Source organism: Sciurus vulgaris, assembly GCF_902686455.1.
Source record: "Sciurus vulgaris genome assembly, chromosome: 8".
In the NCBI taxonomy this organism is placed as follows: Eukaryota; Metazoa; Chordata; class Mammalia; order Rodentia; family Sciuridae; genus Sciurus; species Sciurus vulgaris.
In genome coordinates this window covers 31,545,064-31,561,331 of record NC_136468.1, presented here as the reverse complement: position 1 = coordinate 31,561,331, position 16,268 = coordinate 31,545,064, and the positions used below count along the sequence as shown (strand labels likewise).

Sequence of the window (16,268 nt, the reverse complement as noted above, 5' to 3'; positions counted from 1 at the left end):
ATAGAATAGAATAGAATAGAATAGAATAGAATAGAATAGAATAGAATATGTGCTCTGTGAGGATAAAATTTCCCAAGATCCCACAAGTGTTGATTAGCAGTAAAATGTGTTATTAGGATTTCATTTCTTTCTTCTTATGTGCCATGAAATCTTGTTTGCTTTTTAAAGGAGGAAGAAGGAGGAAAGGACAGTGAAGAAGAAACTGTGGTGAATCCCAGTAGAGACAGTTCCACAAACCAAATAAGGAAAAAGGAACCCCAGACTTCCACCACAACACACTATAATCACATAGGGACCAAGTACAACGAGGCCAAGACCAACCGAGCTCCAACAAGAGGAAGCGAGTTTTCTAGAAAGAGTGATATTCCCAAGATGTCTTTCTATTCCACTTCCCAACCAGTTGCTGAACTAGTCACAGAGAAAGGTGTTTCCTTGACTCCTCAGACTGTGACCCAGCTGCCACTGCATACTGTGGAAGGTACTTCGACTTCTTTAAATGATGGCTCTGAGACTATTCTTAGATTTCCACAGATAAACTTGTCTGGGACTGCAGAATCTTTAAATGCAATTTCTATAACGGATTTTCAAGAGGTGTCTACTGATATCAGTGAGGAGGACAGTTTTTTGACCAGTTTCAAGCTTGATACTGGAGCAGATGATTCTTCAGGCTCCAGTCCTGCCACCTCTGCTCTGCCCTTTGCCTCTGAGAACATATCCCATGGGTACATATTTTCTTCAGAAAGCCCAGAGGCAATCACATATGATATCCTTAAACCAGAAACTGCCAGAAATGCTTCAGAAGATCCAGCTTCATCAGGTTCAGAAGAATCACTAAAGGATCCTTCCATTGACGGAAGTGTGTGGTTTCCTAGCTCCACCGATGCGTCAGCACAGCCTGATGTTGGATCGGGCAGAGAGAGCTTCCTCCAGACTAATGACACTGAGATACATATTGATGAAATGGAGAAGACAAGTGAGTCCTTTTCTCCAGGCCCTGTGGTGTCACAGGGTCCCTCCGTCACAGATATAGAAATGCCACATTATTCTACCTTTGCCTACCTCCCGACTGAGGTCACCCCCCATGCTTTCACTCCATCCTCCGGACAACAACATTCCGTCTCCACCATCAATGTTGTACACTCGCAGACAACTCAACCGGTATATAATGGTGAGACACCTCTTCAACCTTCCTACAGTAGTGAAGTCTTTCCTCTAGTCACCCCTTTGTTGCTTGACAATCAGATCCTCAACACTACCCCTGCTGCTTCAAGTAGTGATTCGGCCTTGCATGCTGCGCCTGTATTCCCCAGTGTCGATGTGTCATTTGAATCCATCCTGTCCTCCTATGACGGTGCACCTTTGCTTCCATTTTCCTCTGCTTCCTTCAGTAGTGAATTGTTCCACCATCTGCATACAGTCTCTCAGATCCTTCCACAAGTTACTTCAGCTACTGAGAGTGATAAGGTGTCTTTGCATGCTTCTCTGCCAGTGGCTGGGGGTGATGTGTTGTTAGAACCCAGCCTTGCTCAATATTCTGATGTGCTGTCACATCAGACCACTACTCATGCTGCTTCGGAGACATTGGAATTTGGTAGTGAATCTAGTGTCCTTTATAAAACGCTTATGTTTTCTCAAGTTGAACCATCCAGCAGTGATGTCATGGTGCATGCACGTTCTTCAGGGCCTGAACCTTCCTATGCCTTATCTAATAATGGGGGCTCCCAACACGTCTTCACTGTTTCTTACAGCTCTGCAATACCTGTGCATGATTCTGTTGATGTATCTTATCAGGGTTCCTTATTTAGCAGCTCTAGCCATGTATTGATGCCTAAGCCTTCGTTAATAACCCCAACTGTATCATTACTGCAATCTACTCATGTCCTCTCTGGTGATGGGGAATGGTCTGGAGCCTCCTCTGATAGTGAATTTCTTTTACCTGACACAGATGGGCTGACAGCCCTTAACATTTCTTCACCTGTTTCTGTAGCTCAATTTACATATACAACATCTGTGTTTGGTGATGATAATAAGCTGCTTCCTAAAAGTGAAATAATGTATGGAAATGAGACTGAACTGCAAATTTCTTCTTTCAGTGAGATGGCTTACCATTCTGAAAGCACAGTCATGCCCAACATGTACAATAATGTCAATAAGTTGAATGTGCTTTTACAAGAAACCTCTGTTCCCATTTCTAGCATAAAAGGCATGCTTCCAGGGTCTCATGGTTATACTGCCACTAAGTTTTTCGATCATGAGATTAGTCAAGTTCCAGTTCAACCTGCACATACTGTATCTCAAGCATTTGGTGACACTTCACTTAAACCTGTGTTTAGTGCAAACTCTGAGCCAGCACCCTCTGACCCTGCTTCTAGTGAAATGTTATCTCCTTCAACTCAGCTTTTGTTCTCTGAGGCCTCATCTCCTTTTAATACTGAAGTATTGCTACAACCTTCCTTTCAGGCTTCTGATTTTGACACCTTGCTTAAAACTGCTCTTCCAACTGTGCCTAGTGATCCAATATTGATTGAAACCCCCAAGGTTGATAAAGTTAGTTCTGCAATATTGCATCTCAAGGCAACAAATTCTGCTTCAAGTGAAAGCACGCTGCACTCTACATCTGTACCAGGTTTTGATGTATCGCCTTCTTCTAATATGCACTCTGCTTCACTTCAAGGTTTAACAGTGTCTTATACAAATGAGAAATATTTTGAAACAGTTTTGTTTAAAAGCAAAAGTTCCCGGCAAGAGGTACCTTCTTTGTACAATAATAATGAGTTATTCCAAACTGCTAATTTGGAGATTAACCAAGCCTTCCCCACAAAAGGAAGGCATGCATTTGCTACCCCAGTTTTATCAATTGATGACCCACCAAATACACTCATAAATAAACTTATATATTCTGATGAAGTCTTCACCTCCACCAAAAGTTCTATTCCCGATGAGGTATTTGCTAGTACTTCAACACTTGTTTCTGATACGCTTGTCTCAACTCATCATTCTGTTCCTTTAGGAAATGGGTACGTTTCGGTTACAGCTATTTCTCCCAACAGAGATGGTTCTGTGACCACAGCCAAGCTGCCGCTTCCTTCTACAGCTACTTCTAAGCTGACCCATAATGCCAGATCTGATGCTGATTTAGTGGGTGGTGGTGAAGATGATGTTGAATATGATGATGATGATTATGATGACAGAGATAGTGATGGTTTGTCCCTGAATAAGTGTATGTCATGCTTATCCTATAGAGAATCCCAGGAAAAGGTAATGAATGACTCAGACACCCAGGAGAACAGTCTTGTGCATCAAAATAATCCAATCTTACATTCATTCTCTGAGAATTCTGAAGAAGAAAATAAAGTTACAGGTGTAACCTCAGAGAGTAAAACAGGTTTGTACGGAAGTCCTGATAAATCACCACCAACCCATGTGCTAAACCACAAGCACAATGATGGAAAAGAGGACGTGGACATTCAGACTGGTAGTGCCCTGCTTCCTCTAAACCCAGAATCTAAAGCATGGGCCGTTTTGACAAGTGATGAAGAGAGTGGCTCAGGGCAGGGGGCCTCAGATAGCCTTAATGATAATGAGACATCCACAGATTTCAGTTTTCCAGATGTTAATGAAAGAGATGCTGATGGGGTCCCGGAAGCAGGCGACTCAGAAATAACCCCTGGATCCCCATGGTCCTCAACACCATCTGCTACTAGTGGACACTCAGAAGTGTTCAACAATTCAGAGGCAGGTTAGTTATGACCAAAAGGACAGACAGAGGTGTGGTGGTTTTATTGCTCTGAGAGTAAAATAGAAAAAGCATGGAAAAAGAGAAATTTGGTAAAACAGATCATCTTTTTTTATCAAAACATCAACAAGTCAATTTACAGATTTTAAAATATGGTTTATTCATTTTTCAAGTGAATATTCAACACATTTTGATCCTTAATTTTCTCCGAAATACATAAAGCAATTTTTATGTATTGTCAGTATTTCTTATTCTACAGAAGCCTATTATGTGTGGGAGCAATTACGTGTGGATAATACATTTTTAGTATATTGCTTTTAGAACAAGATCAGAATGTGCTGTTTTGAGATGATTTTAATTTTCATATTTACTTGTGTTCTAAAATAATTGTAAAACTAGTTCTAATGAATTATAAAATTTTATAATAGCATGATATGAGCACCTCTCTCTGATGTGCCCCACGTAAAGGAATCAGAAAAATTTGCACATCATTGTCAATTTGGGGAACTTTAAGAAGAAATGCTCTTAAGTTTTGAAAACTAACAGTGAAGTTAAAAAAAATTTTTTTGACATTCCTTTTAAGTTACCGTTGAACCCCTTAATGTTGCCTAAATGCCTAAAGAGGGCAGTGTAAACCAACAAAATGCATTTTACTTTGTGCTTGCTGTTATATAACTTTCAAAGTTAGATAATAGATATTAATATGCATAGTATGTATAGGTATTGTATGACAAGTTGTAAAACACTAGAACATTTTCTGGAGAGATGCATTTTGTTTGTTAATGTATTTTATGCAAATTGATTTATTGTCCAGATGTTTCTTAGAGCAGATGACTTACTGCATATATAATACAGATGTCTGCTTTAAATGCCAGTGGGAAGAAAAGCAAGAATCAGTCACTTAAGCACATGAAGTACTAGATAATTTCATTGAATTGATGATAATAAGAATTTTATAATTTGCTTTTATTAAGTAACAAGGTATTTTTTAATTAACAATGAAAACATTTAAATCTTTAGTCAAAAGATAGGCTAATATAATATTCTACACTCTTACTGACTCAAAGTGAGTATTTATAATCCAGGATACAGACCAAACTCATTATGATATTTTTTCCTCTTCGTTATTTTCATCCTTTGAATTAGTGTACTTTTCTTTCAGTGAAGCACCAATTAAAAGTTTGTATGTTTTGATAGAAGTTTTTCTGTATTCTGACTTGTTACCTATTTAACATTGCATTTCAGTTTAAACACATGGAACTAATATGTGAGTATGAATAATGAGTCCATAGGTTACTATATTCATTAGTGTTGTCATTTATATATGAATTGTTTTCTGCCCTCAATTATAGTACTTGTTTTTTAAAAAAAAAAAAATTTATCAGATTTATTTTCAAGAGAAATATTAGGAATTCATCAATTTTTTTCTTACTAGGTATTGACATTGATATGTTCTTGTTATACTATCATAAAAAGACTATATATATATGTATACATATGTTAAACCTAGAATTATTGACTTACACAATTTGCTATTCAATGAACAAATTAGATTAATTATTAAGAGTGTGATCCCCAACTAATGAGGAAAAAACAAAATGAATATAACATCCAGTATCATTAAGTAACATAATTAATGAAGTAAATAAGATATAATAAGACTATGGGAAATTCTTTCTTGTTTTTGAAGCTATATCTGTAAAAATCACAGGTCATTCATCTGGTTCACTACTGCATATATCCCTTAATCTGAGATTTACAATGCATGGTGTATTTCTAAGATAAAGAACAATTGTTAACATCTATTGCTCAAAATAATACAAATACAGCAAAAATTAGTATCTGGTATTTATAAATGAGTAAACAGAGATCCAAAATACTTGATTAGTTAATCCAAGTTGCACAAAGACTAAATTAAAAAGTTAGCCTAAAAACTTATTTTACTAGTTTTTGTCTCTTAGAAACTGTGTTTTCGTTATTGAGGACAATAAATTATATATGATACTTAAATTTTAATACCATAATTATACTGCTATATTCTCATAACATTTTAATATATTAATCTTAGTTCTTTATTTCCTGATTGCCTACTAGTAAATAATTACTATTTAGGGAATTCATATACACTACTGAGCCACATCAAAGAATATACATTAGTTTCAACAAAATGAAAATTAAATCAATACAACAGATTGTTCCTTGTTTCAGTATATAAAGCAACCAGCTGATTGTCTGTACTTTCATGTGGTATGCCATCTTGCATAAAGTACCTAGATTGCATAATATATAATTACAATACAATTATCATGCTAACTCCTCAGTAAAAGAACTTAAGATCAGTTTTCCCAGAAAATTTATGAGCAAAGTCTATATATAAGACTACATGTATGTGCATGTGTGTATATAATGCTTGCATATAAATGTTATGTGTATTTTAAGTGTTATGTATCTTCCATATATATCAAATATGATCAGACATCTCATGAATGTGTGTTCACAAAAATCTGTTATGAATGAGATATGTATTTTTCTATACATATACCCCTATACATGTTGATATGAATGTTTTTGGTAATCAAAGACCTGTGAGATTATATAAGCTCACATTATTCATACATTAATCTACATCATTGATTCTCAAGTTTTATTGTAGATAAAATCACCTTGAGGACTTGTAAAAACATAATTTCTTTAGCTCTACCCACAGAGTTTCAGATTCACAAGATTTGGTTTGGGTTTTGGGAGAGCACAAAATTTGCATTTGTAACAAGGTACAGGTCATACTGATACTGCTATTCTCACGATCACAGTTAAGAATGACTGCTATGGGTAATACAATTAACCACATATGTAATTACTAGATACCAAGGACCTTGCTAAGTGGATTTTTATTACCCAAAAACTTACTTTTCATTTAAGTAACAACAGTTACAATAGGAAAAATATGAAGATGACCTTGTATAAAACAAGGTGCTGCTTTAATTTCATAAGGAAATTTTCACTGCAGTCAACAAATTATTTAGATGTTCAGATGAGTCTCCACACAATACATAATGGCCAGAGTCTCTGGTTGACCTAATAAAAATTGAAGTTTTGGCTTTTCTTATGAGAATATTAACTATAGCACAGGGTTTGGTTGACTTACAGTATTTTCACTTTTTATACAGTTGTATGATATTTAGTCACATTTTGAAATTACACTTTTTTCTAATGGTTTTTTTTTTTTTTTTTTTTTTTTTTGCACGGTGCTGGGGATCGAACCCAGGACTTTGTGTTTGCAAGGCAAGCACTCTACAGACTGAGCTATCTCCCCAGCCCAGGAAACAAACATTTTGGGAAATATGGTGTCTTTATGTTCCTCTAATACATTTCCTGTCTGAGTGGATTTAATTCTTGGCCCTCTCTGCCATCATCCCTAATTACAGAAGAAAACCATTATGTTCAAACTTAAGTTTTCTGTAGTTAGAATGTATTTTAATGCCATGTATGTGCATTTATATCAGCCTCAAATTTCTTACTCTTAAATATTTGAGATCAAATCAATTCCCTCTGTCTTGGATCACTAATAGTAGACTTGGTATAAAACATCAAATGTGCCAACTGTGTAGGAAGCACTTAAACTTTGATGGGGAACCTAGATTTAGTTCTTCCAAAAATAGAAAAGATAAGGGCTCTTAATTTGTAGCAACATCAGCACACCAGGTTAGAAAAGCTCTCCCAGCTTCCTAAAGAGCAGACGGGAAGGATTGTCATAGACACTGACATTCATAGTTCTGAAAGTCTTTTAGCAACTTGGAAGGATATCTCAGTTGCAATGATTTTCAAAGTGATATTTCAGTAACGGTTCCTGACTGGGCACAAAAATAGCCATTTGGCACATTTTAAAATTCAAGGAATGTGTTCAGATTTTTTTCATGATTTACACTTTCATATTTGAAATGAATCTCTTAGATATATGTATTCCTTCAATTCTCATGCAATAAATAGTATTTCATTTCGATAGATGAAAACAGTGAATAAGAAAGACATTTAAAATTGCATTTAAAACCAACTCATTTACAATTAATATAGTTTGCTTCATTGAAAATTATCTCAATACATAAAATGTAATCCTAAGATGTTTTTCTTCATGAAATAGTAATAGCTCCAATGATTTGCCTTATTACAAGGTTAAATAATTCCTTAAGATTAATTTTAGAAAATCAAGATCATATATGAAGATTCAGTAAATACCTTTGTTTTCATGATCATCTTTTTAAACTGGGTGGTTTCCTCATTTCCATACTTCTGTCCTCCTGTGAGCAAGCTTTTCTAGACAGCATTAGGAGGACATCTTGCCATTGCACCCCCACCTGGTGCCAATCTCTGCTGGGTTATCATGGTTTTTCAGCTTTATATCCTGCCTTACATTTTAAATTTCCTTTTACTTAAATCGTCCTTTTCTTATAATAGTAGACATTCTTTACGTCAAAGAGTCAAAGTTTTAAGGTAAGTAACAGCAGTGAAGGTTGTAGCTAATCCATTGAAAAATGTTGTGACAGATCCTTCATCTTAAATGTCAACTTTCTCAATTTTCTCTGACTACAGAGGCCAGTAATAGTAGCCATGAGTCTCGTATTGGTCTAGCTGAGGGGTTGGAGTCTGAGAAGAAGGCAGTTATGCCCCTCGTGATCGTGTCCGCCCTGACTTTCATCTGTCTTGTGGCTCTTGTGGGTATTTTCATCTACTGGAGGTAAGTCGAGTGTCTCTTGGAAAAAATCACTCATAAAGCTGAGATTTTGCCTGTATTTCATCTGAAAAGATCTTCAATGCATATTTGAGAGAGCTACCATTAATTTATTCAGGTAGCTATGAATAAGGCAAATTTGTGAATCCACAGACACAATAATTTAAGGGTTGATTGTTCTGTATACTTAAACTTATAAAGGTAAACTAAAGGAGGAAGTTTGACTTCAGTTAATATTTAGTATGGTATTTTGATGGTTGCACTTTCATACTAACCTAATTAACATTCAGACGTTACTACAGCATTTAACACAAACCTTTTTAGCAGATGTTGTAATCTAAAAGTTTTACTTAGGAAAACACAATTTTTGGATGTGGTAAAAATATTTTTAATAACAGTTTGTACAAGATACATGTCAACTGCATACTGATGAAAAATGATAACCTGTGCACAAAAGTAAAAACCAAGCAATTAAAATATAAATATAAGCAGGGAATAAAGTTAATGAATTTATTAAAATTCATGGGCCTTTAAACTTATTCATAATTTGCTTCAAGAATAAAATATAGCTTCACTCTCATCAATAACCCATAAATACCATTAAGAGACAGTGATAATTGTACCCATCATAAGCTTCCCATCCTGTAGCAAGCAGAACACAGAGCTCATTAGTGAATTTCCTAAGGATGTGATGTAAGTCAGTAGAACTGTTGGAAGACAAGGACTTTGCAATATAAGCATTCATATCTGTAAACCAAGAAAGGTCTAGCTTAGTAGTGTATATTCCTGTTTTAAAAGAGAATTTTTTTCAGATCTATAATTAATTCCTTTTTGTTTAGCAAGATCATTTTATAAATTCGTAACACCACTTTTTATGTGTTATCCCAAAATATATTCTCTAAATATTCATTGTACTTGACTGTTTCCCATGCTTCTAATACCGTATTAACTACTATTAGAAAATGTAAAAAAAAAAAAAAAGAATGAGAGTCACCACTTTCAAGAAATTTATTGAGAAGAAGAACTTTCTACAAAGAATTTATAAAACATTACACAAAAGTATGTGATTAGCAACTGAAACCAAATGCTGAGTGGTCAGAGAACAAAGGATCTTGAGAGGCCAGAATGGGCAGGGTAAATGTCAAATAAAATGCATCCAGATAGGATTCCAGAAGTAGAGGAGAAGGGCATTCCAGGCAGAGGTGCAGCAGGCTTGAGGACCAGGAAGTGGATTAAAAGCTGGATATGGCGAATCTTAAAACACATAGTTGTGTATAGTTGGTTATTGGTTGGCTAAAGCAGGATGCTTTCATGACCCACTGTATTTCCTATCTCGCTTATTTTGCAGAACAGAGTAGAATTTGGATAATGGATACCAGATCATATTTTGTTAACTCATGGGTTAGGAGTCCATTTTATTCATAAGGAGATGCAGACAAAGCTACTTTCTTAAGTCTGCCCCAGAATTCCTGTAATTGTCTCATTTTACAGAAGATTCTGTGCTCAATGGAGAGCTTTGAACATTGTACATAATCCATAAACATTTGTTCAGCAAGATTTATCTGATTGTGTTCCTACTTCTCATTGGATTTGTTGACCAAACTTCTTACCACATTTTGATATTATGTTTATTCAGATTGCTAGTTTCTATCTAAACTGATTTTCTCTGCCAAACCTTTTTTATTAATTAATTTAAAGTGATGTCAAATTACAAATAAGATGGATAAACCAAATTCTCTTTCATGGTAAATAGTGAAGTTCCAAAAAAAAAGTCAGGTGGTTAATAATTAAAATACTTAAATAATTAAAATGAGTCTCTTGAACTCTATTGGTATTTCAAGTATATTTTGTGCAATTTGAAAATTAGTGTCTTATTTGATATGGCATATATGGGAAATTAAAATCTGGAGTGGTTTTGATCTTCTATTAGTAATGGGTCTTCTTATTTACATTATGTGAGGAAAAGATAAAATTGCTAGTTGAAAATATGCAAATTTGAACCTCACCAAATAGATGTTTCTCTTTTCCTCACAAATAGCACTTTATATGTCTTGAGAAGAGAGTACAATAGTTTAAAAGGTGAGCACTTTGGGTGGCTTAGGTGTATATTTTTCTCTATAAATTGCTCTGATAAATTTGTCACTCTTGGCTTACCCATTTCAATTGTTAAATATTGTTAAATATCTGTCCTCACATTTGTTTAAAATTAATTCACTATATAATGTAAATTTTTCAATCATTATGCACTAGGGTTAGTGTTGAATAACAGTAGTTCTTTCTTCAAGATATGTGGGAATTATTCAAATTCTAGTGTAGATTCAGTTGTAAGTAATGCAAGATGGAAACATTTTAGACCTCTGTGGAAACTCCAGTTTATGGAAAGGATACAAATCCAATGACTTATCAATAACAGTATGAGAGTAACAGTCCTTATGAGTTTTTCCAATTCACATATTTAAACAGCTTTTAAAAACAGCTTCAGTGGGATAAAACTAATATATCCTAAAAAAACACCTGTTTAAAGTGTACCGTTCAATGATTTTAATTATTTTATTAATCCCCTAATGACTAATAATGGTGAGTACTTCTGCATGTGCTTATTGGATATGTGTATGCTTCCTTGGGAGATGTGTGTTTAAATCCTTTTCTATTTTTTAATTGGGTTATTTGTCTTTTTATTATTGAGTTGTGAATATTTTTATATATTTTAGATACAAGTTCTTCATAAGTTATATGATTTGCAATTATTTTTCCCATTATTAGATGATCTTGTCACCTTCCTGATGATATCTTTTAAAGTTTTAATATTGATAAAAGTCAATTGATTCATTTTTCTGTCATTGCTCATATACTTAGTATCATATCTAAGGAGGTGTCACTTAAAATAAGGCCATAAAGACTTACTTCTATAATTTCTCCTAAGAAGATTTTTTCTGGTATTGGGGATTAAACCAGGAATGCTTAAATACTAAGCCACATCCCCAGCTGTTTTTTTTTTTTTTTTTTTTTTTTTCATTTTTTTAGAGATAGGATCTCACTGAGTTGCTTAGCCGCCCTGTCCCAGTCTCCCAAATGAGAGCTGTGACATCCGTGTGCCACTGCACCTGGCTCTCCTAAGAATTTCACAAGGAGGAAGGATTCATGTTTCCTAATTTCAAAGCTTATTGTAAAACTACAGCATATTAACAGCCTGGTACTGGCATAAGGAATAGACAAATAGATCAATGAAGTAGATTTAGAGTTCAGAAATAAACTTACATTTATGTCCAATGGAGCTTAGACAAGGGTCCTAAGACCTTTCTCCATTTGTTGAAAGGACAATTGGATATCTACATGCAAAAATCAGATTAGACCTTTGTCTTACATCATACAAAAAAACTGAAGTGAAACAGGACTATAGACCTAAGAGTAAAAGCTAAAACCACAGAATTCTTAGAAGAAAATATTTAAACATTTTTCTTATCCTTATTGTTTAGAAGAAAATTATCTCAAAGTGGTAAAAGAAATATCTTTCCTCTAACTTACCTAGCTCAAGGTGTTACCCTGTATTTTGTATGAACTTTGAGAGGAAGCACATTTTAGCAGAAAGACAGAACAAAGTGTAGGTGATAAAATCTTCCTTGAGTTTACTATATGACCTTAGCCAAGTCACTTACCCACCTATGATTTAGTTCCCTCTTTCTGCCTGCCGTCTGGACTCCCTAGATCACCTTTAAGTCTGCAGTAAACTTCTTTAAGGGTTCTGTGAATGGATGCAGCATCCTGAACATTGTTTCATATTTTTATAAGAATCCTGAGAAAAGAAATAATAATTACACATTTCCAGCTTTTAATTCTAAATACTGTGATGAAAAGGTGTAAATTAAATAATCGGATTACCATTGATTGATAGGACCTGTATCTACAAGTTGAAAACAGTCATCACTTTTTCCATCGTGGCTGAGTGATAATTAGCAGGAGACACAGTTATCAACACTTAGCACATAGACGTGAAGACATTCACTGCACATGCAGAACAGATGGACTATAGATACCGTCTTGTCATATGTTAAATAATATGCCTTCAAAGTACTTTCCAGATGTTTTAAGGTATAATTTACATGAGCCAACCCATAAGCTTCAAAGAGGCAAAATAACTTCAACAGGGAAGGTTTTCAAAAAGTTCTTTTTAAATAAAAATAAAAAGGCAGATTTTGAGTTTTTTTGGACTTAGAACCTATAAAATTCTAAAGTTGTATCCAAAAAAAAAACCAGCACATTATCAAATACAGAAAAAGAACTTTCCATCAATGTAGTTGTTTGGGCTGGGAGGAATGGGAAGAAAAGCAGTATGAATTCATTCTTGATCTTAAATTCAAATTTGTGGGTCCTGGAAAGTATCTACTAGCTCAGAGTGGAGGTCTCCTGGTGCCATAATGCCTTTTAAGTAGAATATCACTTCTCATATAAGACAACACTGTAAAGTATGTATTGCTTGGGTAAGCAATATGCAGATGCCCTTCATCCATAAATTAGCCTATATGATTTTAATTTTTTCCACTTACAAGCTTTTTGGTAAAATGTAGAAGGTTCTTTGAGGAGAATTAATGCCAAGTAATATGACTGGACTTCTAAAACCAATGAAGATTTAATCACATATTCAAAAACAAATAGAGTGGTGGTTATCCAGTTACTAAGATGAACATAAGCAACATGTTAAGCCTCAATCTTAATATATTTTAATTTACTTTTTTATAGTTTATCAGATGTTGCCTTTTTTTCTGTTCTTTCAGAGTTATTGCACATCCTTTGTTCACCTGTCTCTCTCCATCCATCCATCCATCCTTCTCCACCTATAAAGCTTATCTTTCTCTCCCAAGTGTTTTGACATTTCAAGTTATTTCATCCAAGACTTAGGTAGGCAAGAGATTCTAGGATGCAGCTGAACAACATATGGTTGATGAGACTTATTTGATACTAAAAATGCATATAATTGAACAAATTGAACTCCTGGCACTGTAAGTAAGAATTGAGTTTACATCAAATCAAGAGACATAGCCCTATATTTGAGAAAATTGTAGTAAGGATATAGGCAATAAACAAGTATATTCTAAAATAACTATTCTAACTACTAACTAAGAAAAATATTTAAAATAATGTAGAATAATGTCCAGGAAATGAAGATCACTTTTGGATTGATTAGGTAAATTTTTCAGAGTCTTTATGTAGATGAGTATGAAGTTGGGCTGGGTGATGTGGGAAGAAAGTTTGCTTGTGGTGCATTGGAAATAGAATCTGCTTGAGAAATGATTCTTCCACTTAAAAAAATACCTCTTAACAGTCATGAAGGATGACACTGTTTGCCTGGTGTATTGGAGAGTGAGGCATTTTGGTCAGAAGGAGAATCATGTTTAAAGCAGGGAGGATAGACACTGAGTTAGAAGAAAACATGACAGATTCCGTAAATTACCATGTGTCTGTGTTATTGGAATATAAATTTCAAAGAGGAAAACCAAAGAGGGCGAGGACCACCAATAGGTAGAATTTGAGTGATGAAAAATCTTAGATTCCACAATCTAAAAATCTGTAAAATACAGATCTGGAGGCAATCGGTAAAAGTAACAGGGACACTGATATCAAGAGAAAGAGCCCTCAGGAGACAGGAAGGCCTACTCTTCGTGTGCAAATTTGAAAGAACATAGGAAGGAATGGGTTTCAGCCAGTCATAGTGAGTTTTATGAGTCATTATAGCAACTAATGACTCATAAAAAAGTTAGCTTATTGTTATGGAAGAAATTCAAACTGGACCTTAACCATAAATCAGGGAAGCTGTTAAAGAGATTTTCATATCAACTGTGAATTGCACTAAATACTTTAAGGCATGTTATCACCTTAAAAATTTTTTTCCACCTGCTTGGGTAACTATATTTCATAGCTACCAAATGGCTTTTAATTCTCTGATCTTAAAATCATGTCCTAATTTCAGTGTTTCCATGTTGATGTATCAGAACATGCTAACCATGGTTGCACAGATAAGCCAAACTTCCTCTGTAGTTCTGCTCCAGTCTGGTTGCATTTTTGCTCATTTGGACAGTCACTGGAGAGTTTCTTCATCATGAGACTTATGGTTCACATCTCTCCCCTTCCTATTCAGTCTGCTATTCTCTCCTTTCCTCCATCTGCTATCTCTGGCAGATATTCTCATGTTTTGTTAATCTATGTCCTTTCCTCAGGTTTGGTTAACAAAGGCTTACACTATCCCAGCAGAGGACTGATTTTTTGCTATGGAAATAATTGCTTTAGGGTTTTTGTTTGTTTGTTTGTTTGTTTGTTTTTTCTTGCTCATGACATTAAGGTCCATCAGCTATATGATTTTACTACTTATTTTCTACCTACAGCATTTCATCAATTGAGCAAATACTTTTTGGTGTCTGTAATATGATAGCAATGAGGACTAACATGGCAATGATTAAGATAAAGTACCTTGTGTTTGGGGGCTCACTTTCTAATATGAGAGACCAACTATAAACATGCAAAACTAAATGAATACATAAATAATGGTACAAAGGTTTCCTCACTTATCATGGTGAACTTTTTCATCATGATGGTGCAAAAGCAATACACATTCAGTAGAAACTATACTTCAGATTTCAAATCTTGTTTGGGTTTCTTTTTTGTGTGTGTGGGCTAGCTATATATACAACTCTCTGTTAAGAAGCTGAACAGTAGCACAGCTGAGACAGGCACAGTGGCACAAACACAGCTCCTGGTCAGCCGCATGATCACATAAATAACATGCTCTTCAGCATCCTGTGCTGCTAAGCTATGATGTTTGGTGGTTAGGTGTGTTAAATGCATTTTTAACTTACAGTGTTTTTAACTCACAATGAGTTTATAATGGTAAGTACAGGAATATCTTCAGATAAAGTTATTTCAGATAAAATTAAGTGAAAAAAAGGGTAAAAGGTAATGACTTAGAGGGATGGGCTAACACCTTTAGTGAGCATGATCAGGTGCTCCCAAGCAAATAGTATCTCAGCCAGTGCAAAAATGATGGGAAGGAGACAGGCAGGCAGAAAGGGCAGGAGGAGCCAATGCCCTCAGATGGAGTAGATAGAACTTCTTTGAGGAAGAAAGAAGACCAGTGGGCTGGGTGAGAGTCATGAGAGATAAAGCTACTAAAGTTGGTGGAGTCTAGGTTATGAAAAGCTGTACATCCCTTGCTAAAATAATTGGATATCAGTTCAATTACAGTGAAGAGCCATTCAAGAATGTTATCCAGGGAACTGATTAACTGGAAAAATACTGAAGTTCACGTGTGTCACTCCATAAGAACAAATGTTGTCTTAGTGATTATCAGGATATATTAGCTTAAAAATTTTTAAATAGAAAGTGAACTTGTAATCCCATCTACTCTGGAGGCTGAGGTAGAAGAATGTCAAGTTCAAGGCCAACCTGGATAATTTAGTCAGACTCTGTCTCAAAATTTAATAGAAGATTGCAGATGTAGCCCAGTGGTAGAGTGTTTGTATAGCATACTAGAGGCTCAGAATTAAATGCCCAGTGCCATTAAAGCAAATAAGAAAGTAAGCCAACCATGGTGGCATACCTCAGTACTCCCAGGTACTTGGCAGACAGTTCCAGACCAGTCTGAGCAACATAGCAAGAACTCATCTTAATAATAGAAAGAAAGAAAGAAAGAAAGAAAGAAAGAAAGAAAGAAAGAAAGAAAGAAAGAAAGAAAGAAAGAAAGAAAGAAAGAAAGAAAGAAAGAAAGAAAGAAAGAAAGAAAGAAAGAGAAAGAAAGAAAGAGAAAGAGAGAGAGAA

At 34.9% G+C, this 16,268-nt stretch overlaps 1 protein-coding gene across 4 annotated transcripts in view; it reads left to right on the top strand.

Annotated features, from left to right (window-relative positions):
- PTPRZ1 (protein tyrosine phosphatase receptor type Z1) overlaps positions 1-16,268 on the top strand; it is a 174,773-nt gene that overhangs the window by 125,258 nt on the left and 33,247 nt on the right. For 2 of the 4 annotated variants that reach the window (XM_079149828.1, XM_079149827.1), the window contains exons 12-13: positions 169-3,739; positions 8,324-8,468. In XM_079149828.1, coding sequence (XP_079005954.1) covers positions 169-3,739; positions 8,324-8,468 — 3,716 coding nt within the window. The remainder of the gene's footprint in view (positions 1-168; positions 3,740-8,323; positions 8,469-16,268) is intronic. The other 2 variants (XM_079149830.1, XM_079149829.1) reach the window with 1 other exon arrangement.